Here is a 13,118-nt window from a genome sequence, read left to right on the forward strand (position 1 = left end):
AAGCTGGACAGGACAAAAAAAAAGAAGAAAAAAAAGTATAGTAAGTAGGCAGTGTGTATGAGTACTACGCTAGCTAGCGTGTTGTAGTTACATCTGGTGACTAAATTATAGTAAGTGTAGCAATTACGAGGAAAGGTAGTGTAACCCACCTGGTCCTGCCTAGGGATCAAACTTTCTAAATTTCTACTGCTCTTACCTCTCCGGGTCTAAGTGAGAGTGAGAACACTAGACATTGAGCTAAAAGCCCAATCAATCAAACCCTTTACTTTACTTTTTTCTATATTCACCAATGATTGGGCTACCTGGCGTGCAAGATTGGTTCTTTATGCTGATGATGCAACCATCATGCAGTGTACTTAATGTAGTATTGAGTGAGGAACTAAAAGCTGTGCATGACTGGACAGTATGTAACAGACTTGTCCTTAACATCTCAAAAACAAAAAGTATTATTTTGGGGACTAGGCAAGGGTTATCTTGTGACCCAAAGTTGGATCCGAGGCTAGGTATTTCAACAGTTCAACAGGTCAGAAGTGCCAAGCTCCTTGGAGTGATGCTGGACTGCACTCTATCCTGGTCAAATCATATCAGTGATATAGTTACAAAGATGGGAAGGGCTGTTGGTATTTCCAGGAAATGTGCTGCTTTTGCTGATCCACCTCTTCTTTGTCAGATTGTTAAGAGTTTAGTCTTGTATCATCTGGACTATTGTTCGACAGTCTGGGCGTCTGCTGCAAGTGGTGAGATCAGTAAGCTCCAGATTGTCCAGAATAGGGCAGCAAGGCTGGTTCTTGGTTGTTCACTAAGAACCAATGTGAACCAAATGCATGCTTCTCTTTCCTGGCTAACAGTGCAGAACAGGTTGTCAGCTAATACTCTTATATTGTTCAAATCAGTAACCGGTGGTAAAACTCCTGCTTTTCTCATGGCCCAAATAGTTCACAGTAGCACTATACATAATCATAATACCAGGGCGTCCAGTGAGGGGCATTTTGTACTCCCTCGTCCCAGGAAGAATGCTTTGCGGAAATCTTTTATTTATAGATCTTTATCGCTCTGGAATAACCTGCCTCAAATTCTCACCGGCATTGAAAGTAAACAGATTTTTAAAAAGAATAATATTTTATCTGCTCGTTGATGATTTGTTTGGTTTTATATTGTGTAGTTATATTTATATGGTAATTATTATTCTGTGACTGTAAATTGTTTGCTTGTTTTATTATTGATACTTTTATTTATTTCTGTATTGTGTAGTTATAATTATATGCTTTTACTTGTAATTGTATTGAACTGTGGACCCCAGGAAGACTAGTGGGTTGTTGAGGCAACCAGCTAATGGGGATCCTTAATAAAATTAAAAAATCTGTCAACTCCATGTCCAGCGCAAACTCTTTTTAAAGTGACACCAACATACACTTGTACGGCCCCAGTTACTTTGTGACTTCCAAAATAGCTAGCATGTTGTAGCTACTGCAGTATTGTTTTGTGTTTAAGAACATTTGATGAAATAAAACACTTTTAAGTTGAACTATGACAATGTTACCAGTACTACAGGGTCTGAGCTTATTAAAGGAAACACGTTGTTTTGAAGGAGTCAGACGGGGTCAAAGTTGATCAAGGAGTCGCTAGCACTTTTTTTTTTTCCAGCACGGAAGTCGGCGCGGGTCTTGGTTGCACATGCGCACTGTGGCACTGGGTGTAGTCTGCTCGGTCGTGTTCATGGCGGCGGACACAAAGAGCTGAGCTCACTTGGACAAACTCAAGCTCTCTAACGAACCTTTCCGCATGACCCACTGGCCGCTGGTGCTGCTTCCGTATCACGTCAGTCGTTTCGCTGCCAGTTCGGAGCAACTTTGAACCACTTTAGACTCCTTGGAAACTTCGCACTAACAAGAGGACGACGCGGAGGAACGCCAATATGCCAGGTCTGCTCCGGGTTCCGGTCCCGGTTCTGGTCGCCTTTGCGTGCGCGGCGGCGGCGGCGCTCGTCGGTGCTGCCATGGACGAATGCGCGGATGACCTCGGGAGAGCGCATCGCTGCATGCCCGAGTTCGTTAACGCCGCCTTCAACGTCACGGTGATGGCCACCAACACATGCGGGACCCCCCCGGAGGAGTACTGTGTCCAGACGGGCGCCACCGGCGTCACCAAGTCGTGCCACATCTGCGACGCGCGCGACACGAGGAACCAACACAGCGCCGTCTACCTGACCGACTACAACAACCAGCAGGCCACCACCTGGTGGCAGAGTCAGACCATGCTGGCCGGAGTCCAGTACCCCAACTCCATCAACCTCACCTTGCACCTCGGTAAGACCCCCACTGTCACCATCATCACTTAAATGCGGGCCCTGGCACACTCACAGGACACCTGTTGCATGTGTGTCAGTATAAATGCAACAGTATGTTCATACAACATATTATTGTGCATATACAAGTTATACAGCATGCTATTATGTTTATTCATAAAACATATTGTGTACAAGCAACTAATTTACTCAAGTTTGAGCTGCAAGTGTGTGTATTGCTTGTGAATGTTTCATCCATGTTGCTACAGCAACGTAGTGAAGTCTAGCATTTTTTTACAGAATTCTTGTCGCGCCATGATCTTTGAACCCAGACGAAGCAAACTTGGTGCTGGTCGGAGCGAACACGATGAACGGCGTTATTTGCGTCCGGTACGCCCACGACGGCGCATTCTCGTCTTTCGTTTAAAAAAAGACGTCTATTTCTGCAACCGCTTCATAGTCTTGTTTCGGGCGGCCACGCCCCCAACAAGAGCTGTCCTTCCTTCTGTTTCCATGGCGACAGCTGTGCAATACATACTTGTGTCATGTAACGCAGATGTCTCCAGCTGGACCGCTTCTTTACGCCAGTGACGACTCCTGGTAAGGAATCCTTTGATTGGCAGGCGGCAAATCAGCTGACAGGAAGTTGTTGCAGTGTGGGAAAGTCTTCCTGGCTGAGCAGCTGTTGTAAATTGTACTCCTCTCCTGGGGGAAGAGGAGGGGGAGTGCGGTGGCGTGGGAACGTGATGTTGAACATCTGGATGAGCGTTTTTGATGGTTGGTCAACCAAACAGCTTGCCAGTATGTTTATAGGGTCAAAGATTAATGCAGTGTTTCCTCCGCCGTTTTTGTTTTTTAGTATTGTGAGGAATTGTGATGTGTTACTGTTATTGTTCATGTAACAGTGACAAAGTTGTATTCGAGTTCATGTGGAATGCTGAACTTCAAAGTGAACCACATTTGTGGCTTCACGTGACCCTCAGCCCACGCGCTTGCGTGCCTTCACAAACACCCACATGAACGAGTTTTTGCCAAAATGTCTCGGTGTGGTGGTCACGTGACCGCACTCTAGAATATCTTTACTTCCTGCCCATAGATTCCTCAGCTTGTCTGTTTGCTGGCTTTGAAGTACAAACTCCACATTCTTGAGCGCTAATTAAAAGCTGCTCACTCCATCGCTATGACAACACCCGTCTTTACGTGTCTTCACAGGCAGACAGGAAGATTGTCACGTGTCCTGATAGTGAGCAGTGATGTCATCTTAGCTGTCCGTCTTATTACCTCTGACCTCTGACTCCACTCTAATTAAGGGACTTCCTGTCGCGTGGAAAGAAAATAACCCTGGGGGATTTGAAGGCTTGGCCAGCAGATGCATGCTGGGTCATTTTACGGTGATGTCACTGATGGGCAGGGCCTAAAGTAGTTGATTCGGGTCATGTGACTATTATATTGCAACTGGTATTTTGTTGCTTTGTGTCAATAGATGCACTCACATACTTGGGAACTTATAGGACTAGGGACCAGATCTACTAAGATACCAGATAACAAGTGTTAATTAGCTTGTCCAAATGTATTGTTAGTGAGCATGTTGTGGGTGATTTAATAAGATTGGACGTGCAATTGAAAACAAGTGCAAAAGTGGTATTACCGGCTGTCATGTACATGCCATGGATGTGGACGAAAATTAGTGTCTCAGTGGACATCATGCTGTAACCAATGTTGTTTTGCTATGTTACAGTGTACCGTATTTTCCGCACCATAAGGCGCCCTGGGTTAAAAGCCGCGCCTTCAATGAACGGCATATTTCAAAACTTTGTCCACCTATAAGCCGCCCGGTGTTGTAAGCCGCATCTAACTGCGCTAAAGGAATGTCAAAAAAACAGTCAGATAGGTCAGTCAAACTTTAATAATATATTAAAAACCAGCGTTCTAACAACTCTGTTCACTCCCAAAATGTACGCAAATGTGCAATCACAAACATACGTATATCAACATGGACAGAGCTGCGTGAAAAAAGCCACCCGGCCTCTTCGCGTAAACTTAAACTTACCTTAACCACTCGCTCATCTTTTCTTCATCCATCCCTTCGAGTTAGCTTTTATGATGACGCCGGCTGGAAAGGTCTCTTTTGGCAAGGTCTTCCTTTTGAATATCACCATGGGTGGAAGTTTCTGGCCATTAGCATGGCAAGCTAGAACCACAGTGAAGGATGACTTCTCATTCCCTGTGGTGCGAATATTCACCGTACGTGCTCCCGTTGTATCCAGTGCGGTTCACAGGAATATCAGTTGCTGTGAAATAGTAATCCGTGTGCGGATGGAGAGATTGCGTCTTTTCATGAACCGGATCCCTGACGCTTAGTAGGAGCCATTTTGTGGTCTTTACAGATGTAAACACACAAAGGAAATGAAACGTACGGTATATCCGCGCGCTTTTTCTTCTTCTACGCGGGCGGGTGGTTGCTTACAGTAGAAGAAGAAGCGCTTCCTGTTCTATGGGGGCGGGTGCTTACCTTGGCGGTTGCTTGCGTAGAAGAAGAAGCGCTTCCTGTTCTACCGGGAAAAAAGATGGCGGCTGTTTACCGAAGTTGCGAGATCGAAACTTTATGAAAATGAATCGTAATATTAATCCATATATAAAGCGCACCGGGTTAAAAGCCGCACTGTCAGCTTTTGAGTAAATTTGTGGTTTTTAGGTGCGCCTTATAGTGCGGAAAATACGGTAATAGTAACAGAATAAACTGCAATGGTGCGCTGGGATGTTGGAAAATGCAGTGTGGCATAATGTATTGATTCATTTTGGTTCCTGCAAATCAGCCCTCAAGTCATCTAGCAGCTCAGAATTACTGGATAGATTTATATATTTCTACTGTTTTAATTTCTGACAGTTCAAATACGCTGACACGCAAACAAAAGATCCTCTCTCCGTCGTCTGTGATTGCAGTGGTCGCCTCCTCACCAAAATTACCACAGCCTTTTGTGTGTAACTGTGCCAGTTTGCACGTACTTTCCAAACATGCTAATCAATCAATCAATCAATCAATCTTTATTTATATAGCCCTAAATCACAAGTGTCTCAAAGGGCTGCACAAGCCACAACGACATCCTCGGTACAAAGCCCACATACGGGCAAGGAAAACTCACCCCAGTGGGACGTCGATGTGAATGACTATGAGAAACCTTGGAGAGGACCGCATATGTGGGTAACCCCCCCCCCCCCTCTAGGGGAGACCGAAAGCAATGGATGTCGAGTGGGTCTGACATAATATTGTGAGAGTCCAGTCCATAGTGGATCCAACATAATAGTAAGAGTCCAGTCCATAGTGGGGCCAGCAGGACACCATCCCGAGCGGAGACGGGTCAGCAGCGTAGAGATGTTCCCAGCCGATGCACAGGCGAGCGGTCCACCCCGGGTCCCGACTCTGGACAGCCAGCACTTCATCCATGGCCACCGGACCTGTGCCCCCCCCACCTCAAGGAAAAGGGGAGCAGAGGAGAAAAGAAAAGAAATGGCAGATCAACTGGTCTAACAGGGGGGCTATTTAAAGGCTAGAGTATACAAATGAGTTTTAAGATGGGACTTAAATGCTTCTACTGAGGTAGCATCTCTAATTGTTACCGGGAGGGCATTCCATAGTACTGGAGCCCGAATAGAAAACGCTCTATAGCCCGCAGACTTTTTTTGGGTTCTGGGAATCACTAATAAGCCGGAGTTCTTTGAACGCAGATTTCTTGCCGGGACATATGGTACAATGCGATCGACAAGATAGGACGGAGCTAGACCGTGTAGTATTTTATACGTAAGTAGTAAAACCTTAAAGTCACATCTTAAGTGCACAGGAAGCCAGTGCAGGTGAGCCAGTATAGGCATAATACGATCAAACTTTCTTGTTCTTGTCAAAAGTCTAGCAGCCGCATTTTGTACCAACTGTAATTTTTTAATGCTAGACATAGGGAGACCCGAAAATAATACGTTACAGTAGTCGAGACGAGACGTAACGAACGCATGAATAATGATCTCAGCGTCGCTAGTGGATAAAATAGAACGAATTTTAGCGATATTACGGAGATGGAAGAAGGCCGTTTTAGTAACACTCTTAATGTGTGATTCAAACGAGAGAGTTGGGTCGAAGATAATACCCAGATTCTTTACTGATTCGCCTTGTGTAATTGTTTGGTTGTCAAATGTTAAGGTGGTATTATTAAATAAATGTCGGTGTTTAGCAGGACCGATAATCAGCATTTCCGTTTTCTTGGCGTTGATGCAAGAAGTTAGCGGACATCCATTGTTTAATTTCATTAAGACACGCCTCCAGCTGACTACAATCCGGCGTGTTGGTCAGCTTTAGGGGCATGTAGAGTTGGGTGTCATCAGCATAACAATGAAAGCTAACACCGTATTTGCGTATGATGTCACCTAGCGGCAGCATGTAAATACTAAAGAGTGCAGGGCCAAGAACCGAACCCTGAGGAACTCCGCACGTTACCTTAACATAGTCCGAGGTCACATTATTATGGGAGACGCATTGCATCCTGTCAGTAAGATAAGAGTTAAACCACGACAAAGCTAAGTCTGACATACCAATACGTGTTTTGATACGCTCTAATAAAATATTATGATCGACGGTATCGAAAGCAGCGCTAAGATCAAGAAGCAGCAACATAGATGACGCATCAGAATCCATCGTTAGCAGTAGATCATTAGTCATTTTTGCGAGGGCTGTCTCCGTAGAGTGATTTGCCCTGAAACCGGATTGAAAAGGTTCACAGAGATTGTTAGACACTAAGTGTTCATTTAGCTGCTGTGCGACAATTTTTTCGAGGATTTCCGAAATAAAGGGAAGGTGGGACACCGGTCGGTAGTTTACCATGAGGTCAGGATCGAGGTTAGGTCTTATGAGCAAAGGATGAATAACCGCTTTCTTGAATGCTAGGGGAACAGTGCCAGAGGAAAGTGATAAGTTTATAATATTTAGCACTGATGGACCTAATAATACAAAAAGCTCCTTGATAAGTTTCCCAGGAAGTGGGTCAAGTAAACATGTTGTTTGTTTTATCCCACTTACACGCTGTAATAGTTCCTCTAATGTTATTTCATCAAAAAGAGAGAGACTATTTTGTATTGCAGTATCCGTCGTAGATACAGTTGTATCTGTGTTCATAGAACCCAGTTGTAGCTGGGATGCGTTGTCTTTAATCTCCTTTCTAATGAGTTCAATTTTCTTATTAAAGAAATTCATAAAGTCATCTGCCGAGTGGGTGGAGCTATTGGGAGGGGTCCCTTGTTGGGTTAGCGATGCTACTGTACTAAACAAAAATTTAGGGTCGTTTTTGTTGAGGCGGATGAGATTTGAGTAATATTTAGCTTTAGCTAAGGTAAGCATGCGTTTATACGATATTAAACTATCACTCCATGCTTGATGGAAAACCTCAAGCTTGGTCGCGCGCCATTTGCGTTCCAACTTTCTACATGATAATTTATGAGCTCTGGTTTCCTCTGTAAACCATGGGGTGCGCCTTTTAGGGGCCCTTTTTTGTTTTAGCGGTGCTATACTATCAATGGTTTTGCGCAGGGCATTGTCAAAGTTGTTAGTGAGGTTATCAATAGAGCCGACATAATTTGGGAATGGTGCCATTACCGAAGGCAGTAGGTCAGCAAGAGTCATCGTTGTGGCGGCATTAATGTTGCGGCTGCTATAGCAGTTATTATTATTATTAGTTTGTTGACAATGAGTCAGAACTTCGAATTTTATAAGGTAATGATCGGACATTACTTTAGTATACGGGAGTACCATAACTTTGGAGGTGGTGACACCCCTGACCAGCACTAGATCTATCGTATTGCCGTTGCGATGCGTAGGTTCATTTATTATTTGTGTAAGACCACAGCTATCAATTATAGTCTGGAGCGCCACGCACTGAGGGTCCGATGGGGTATTCATATGGATATTAAAGTCCCCCATTATGATTATATTGTCTGCGTGCGTCACTAGATCAGCAACGAACTCTGAGAATTCATTAATAAAGTCCGAGTAGGGCCCTGGGGAGCGGTAGATAACAACCATATCGAGAGGCAGCGGTGCGACAGACCTCATAGTAAGCACCTCAAACGATTTGTATTTATTATTTAGGTTAGGGGTAAGGTTAAAGTTTTCATTATATATTAGTGCGACCCCCCCACCCCTTTTAAGGGGACGGGCAATATGCGCATTCGTATAGTTAGGAGGAGATGCCTCATTTAGCGCAAAAAATTTGTCTGGTTTGAGCCAGGTTTCGCTAAGACCAATGACGTTAAGATTGTTGTCTCTAATGACCTCATTAACTAATAACGTTTTGGGAGACAATGATCTTATGTTTAAAAAGCCCATATTATAAGTATTTGGCTGTTTTGACGAGTTTTTGTTTAAATTATCCGTAGTAGAAATATTAATAATGTTGCGTTTATTATACGTAGTGCACTTTAAATAGTTTCGACCATATCTAGGAATTGATACGACGGGAATTTTCAGATTGTTTGCTTGATGCTGCGATCGACTGAACGCATCATGATTTGCCACCTTAGTAGAATGCATATCTACCCCGGACACATTCACAACAGAAAACACATTATGTGAGTTGTGTGTTATTCTAAGAAAATTGCTATGCGTACAGGAATTATCCAGCCTGGTGCTGGCTAGTTCTAGCTTAACTGACTCCTCACCCGGACTAGCAGGCTCTGTAATTGCCTGTGACCGGGCTTGCTCTAGTGTAGTTAGTCAAATGTGACTTAAACAGTAGTCTATATTCTTAGACAGGATGATGGCGCCTTCCTGGTTAGGGTGAAGGCCGTCCCTCATCAGCAAGCCTGGTTTGCCCCAGAAAGAGGGCCAATTATCAATAAACGTTAGTCCCTGTTGTCTACAGAAGCTAGCCAGCCACTTGTTAAGCGAGACTAATCTGCTATATCTCTCATCATTGCCTCTCGCAGGCAGGGGGCCAGAGACAATTACTCGATGCCTGGACATCTTTCTAGCGAGATCACAAGTCCTGGCTATGTTTCTCTTTGTAATCTCTGACTGTCTCATTCTAGTGTCATTGGAGCCAACGTGTACAACTATATTCGCATAACTAGTGGTGCGATTAGCCTGTCGTACGTGTTTACTAGGCCTGTTGCGAGTTAGCTCCCTAAGATTAGCCTCAATGTCAGGTGCTCGGGCCCCCGGGATGCACTTAATTGTGGCTGGTTTGCTAAGCTTTATGTTTCGGGTGATGGAGTCCCCTATGACTAAGGTGTGGTGCCCGGTAGACTGGGGTGTAGGACTAGCTAAGGTGCTAAATCTATTATGCGTCTCAACCGGTACACCGTAGCTTGTAGGCCGCTTAGGACTGCTACAGGCTGGGCTAGTTAGCTCGCTACAGCTAACGCTAGCAGATGTGTCCGCAACATCTAAAGTTACGAGATTACTCTGCTCTAACTGGCGGACACGGCCCTCTAGCAGAGCCAGCCTCTCCGTGAGTAAGGTGCAAGACGCGCAGGAAGCCATACTCACGGTGTTTTCTGTCACCGAGTGAAGTTCCTGCTGTCTTCCGAGAAGTCCTGGTCACGGTGTGCAGGAGTAGACTCCTTCTGACCGGCGTCCGGCGACGCCTTTCTCCGCGCTAGCTTCGTTAGCTTAGCAGCTAGCTGCTAGCTAGCTGCGGGAGGGGTGGAGAGACAGAGATCGGGTGATTTGCAAGTTAAATAGTACTACTAAATATGTTGAGAAAGTAATAAAGAAAGCTGCAGAACAATTTAAAAGCACACAAATAGAACGATACTTAGCTTTTTCGAAACAGCGAGCAGTCACGCACGGTGAGCAGTCACGCACGGTGAACCGGAACCGCTAATTAAGGTTGCATGATCTAGACAATATACAATATAAATTTAGTCGATGATAGAGCTTTTAATACTACCCAGGGACGGTTGTATGCACGCATATATATATATATATATATATATATATATATATATATATATATATATATATATGAGGGGGCAGTCATAAATGTGAAGGGGGCATCATGTATACATGCAGCTCCATTATGCTCCAGCACTTTTTTCTGTGCTAATACATTCGTAACATCACTTTCTTCTTTGAATGTGGTTGTTAGCTACAGTATAGGCTTGATTTACTAAGATCCAAATGCCACGCGCTAGACATCGTGAGCAAACTATAAAATATTTGGCATGTTGCGTGTGATTTACAAAGACTGCGTATGCATTTGTAAAGTGGTGCAGACCACCTTATTTAAATGAGGATTTTGTGTGTACTATACGGGGCATCACCACAGAGACTCATTTACTGCACATTCATGTTATCATGCTCCTACCTTTGGCGTTTTGCTATGTTTTCAAACATGCAGGAGATATTTACCACTTTTCATGGGCATTTTGGAAGCCGTTGTGCAGTGCATCCACATTGATATCACTTTTTTTTTTTTTCACTGCTGAGGGTATATGGGAGAGGGGCTGTACTTAGTCCACTCAATATGCAAAAATGCATACTTCGCTACGATTCGATTCAAAATCGATTATTGATAAATTTTTAAATTATGTATATTGATGCAGTTTTACATTTATTTTCGTTTTACTTAAGAAGCGTTTATCACTTGCAACTTTTAAAAACAGTGCAAAACTGGAACGTAAGTGCCCTATAATAAAGTAGCTGGTCTGATCGCCCCCTGCAGTCAGCCAAATTTTAGAACTCTCTGCATTACTTTATTTACACTAAATAAATCGATTATTGGCGTTTACTATGCCTGGGCTTCAGGATTTCACAGTATGAACATTTTTAGTCACGTTTATTGTGACCAAAATTATTATTGCGGTATTTTTAAATGTGCTCAGCATTTTTAAAAAGGACTTATACTGAAATTTTTTAACCATGTTTTATTTAAAAAAAAACAACAACACACAAACAGCAGTCCATTCAAAATGATTTCCTCTGTAGAAGAAACATTATTGTAGATAAAAACACTGTTTCATGTACCTCAAGTAGAAATTGAATGTGCATATAAAAGCAACACAAGCATTATAAACAAAGTAATATCCATCCATCCATCCATTTTCTACCGCTTATTCCCTTTTGGGGTCGCGGGGGGCGCTGGAGCCTATCTCAGCTACAATCGGGCGGAAGGTAATATGGTTTAAAAAAATAACAAATAAATAAAATAATTGTGAAAAGTGTGCAAGGTAGCACTTAATAGACATAAGAGAAAAATAAATAAAAAAAAATGTAAGAATTTTGCAACGTAGCACCTGACGGCCATAAGACGTAACTGCACTTTTTGTCCATTAAGATAATAGCGTTCATGTATGAGATCTAGTTTTATACATAGGGCTGCACAATTATGACCAAAATTAAAATTAAGATAATTTTTTATCAATATTGAAGTCATGGTTATTAATTGTTTGGAAAATCAGGGTTGGGTGGGGTGTGAACGCCATGCCATCATGTAATTTGTAATGTTTTAAAAAAAGCTATATACAAACGTTATCCATATATCTAAAGACAAGTATTTTTTGTTCATTAATAGTATCAACATGTAAGCTTTTTCTCATTACATGATGCTTTTATCTCTATTTTTACATTTTGATAGAGATTTTTTTTTTTAACTTACATACATTAAAATGTACTGTACATGCTGTATTAGGACTGATCCATTTAGAGTTTGAGCAGAAATAACTTGTATAGGAATTAACTATACACAATAAAACATTAACAAAATGCTATGTCACATGAATGTTTTTTTTAAATAATACTTTTTGTAACATGAAAAAAACACAAGTAATGTAAAAAGATGGTGTTTACTTTTTTTATACCAATATACAACTCAAAGCAGTTTGTCTAATGAAGATGAAGTCAAATAAACAAGCTTTGTTCTTCAACAACACCAAGTGGTTCAATACAACAGTTTCGCCAACAAAAATAAACAGGAGTGATACCTCTCACATCAAATACACAATCTTCACAGTCTGCATTCAATTCAATGAGATGAAAAACCATTATAGCTAGTATTTATGTTATTAGAACACTTATAAAGTTTGCAATTAAATAAAGGACAAGTGAGCATCCCAGTGGTAATGTTCCCGACACGTCGCCTGGTGCATGTTTCCTCACGTCATTAACTCTGTCACAGCAGCTGATGGATGCCGTATTGAGAAAATGAAAGCAACATCAAATTGTTTTTTTCTCCTTCGCTGTATACTTTTAGTGTGGGACAAACAAGTCTGTCTCCAATATTGTCCACACCTGTCGCCAACTAAAAACAGCAGTGCACTCGTAAACACACGCCGAGGTTCCACAAAAATTATGCGAGGGGAAAATGAAGTTACCTCTTAGGGGAAATCTTTGTGGCAAAGTCTGTGTAGTTGTGTACCGCCATGTTTTTTTCAAGCCAAAACACACTAGCACTGCTATGACTCAGTTTCCAGGAAGTAAGCCAGTGCTACCGAAAATGCATTAATAAATGACGTTTTTTCGGTAATTAAAAATTTAAACGGTATTACTAACAGTCGGGAATTTTACTGTGGTTTATCATTTACCGTTTACTGTTTACCGTTACATCCCTACTTGGGCCGATAACAAATTTTGCTTGACGAAATGTTGACCTATAAATTATTGCCGATAAACGATATTATTCCCCTTATTTTTATGAGACTAAATCAACCATTGATTTAATGATGATACACAATAATAATGCATGTATATACTTTCAAATGCAATAAACTTGTATTTAGCGTGTATTTTAACATTGTTATTGAAATGAAAATGTTTCCATCTCCAAGTTAAAATAATAATAAAATATTACCAATA

The 13,118-nt window shown here is 42.2% G+C and overlaps 1 protein-coding gene across 1 annotated transcript in view; it reads left to right on the forward strand.

Moving 5' to 3' along the window:
- The first annotated feature begins 1,676 nt into the window (after nt 1-1,676).
- lamc1 (laminin, gamma 1) overlaps nt 1,677-13,118 on the forward strand; it is a 46,846-nt gene continuing 35,404 nt past the window's right edge. The window contains exon 1 of the mRNA XM_061979191.2: nt 1,677-2,306. Coding sequence (XP_061835175.1) covers nt 1,916-2,306 — 391 coding nt within the window. The 5' untranslated portion in view covers nt 1,677-1,915. The remainder of the gene's footprint in view (nt 2,307-13,118) is intronic.

The sequence above is a fragment of the Nerophis lumbriciformis genome, linkage group LG19 (genome assembly GCF_033978685.3).
Source record: "Nerophis lumbriciformis linkage group LG19, RoL_Nlum_v2.1, whole genome shotgun sequence".
NCBI classification, from domain to species: Eukaryota; Metazoa; Chordata; class Actinopteri; order Syngnathiformes; family Syngnathidae; genus Nerophis; species Nerophis lumbriciformis.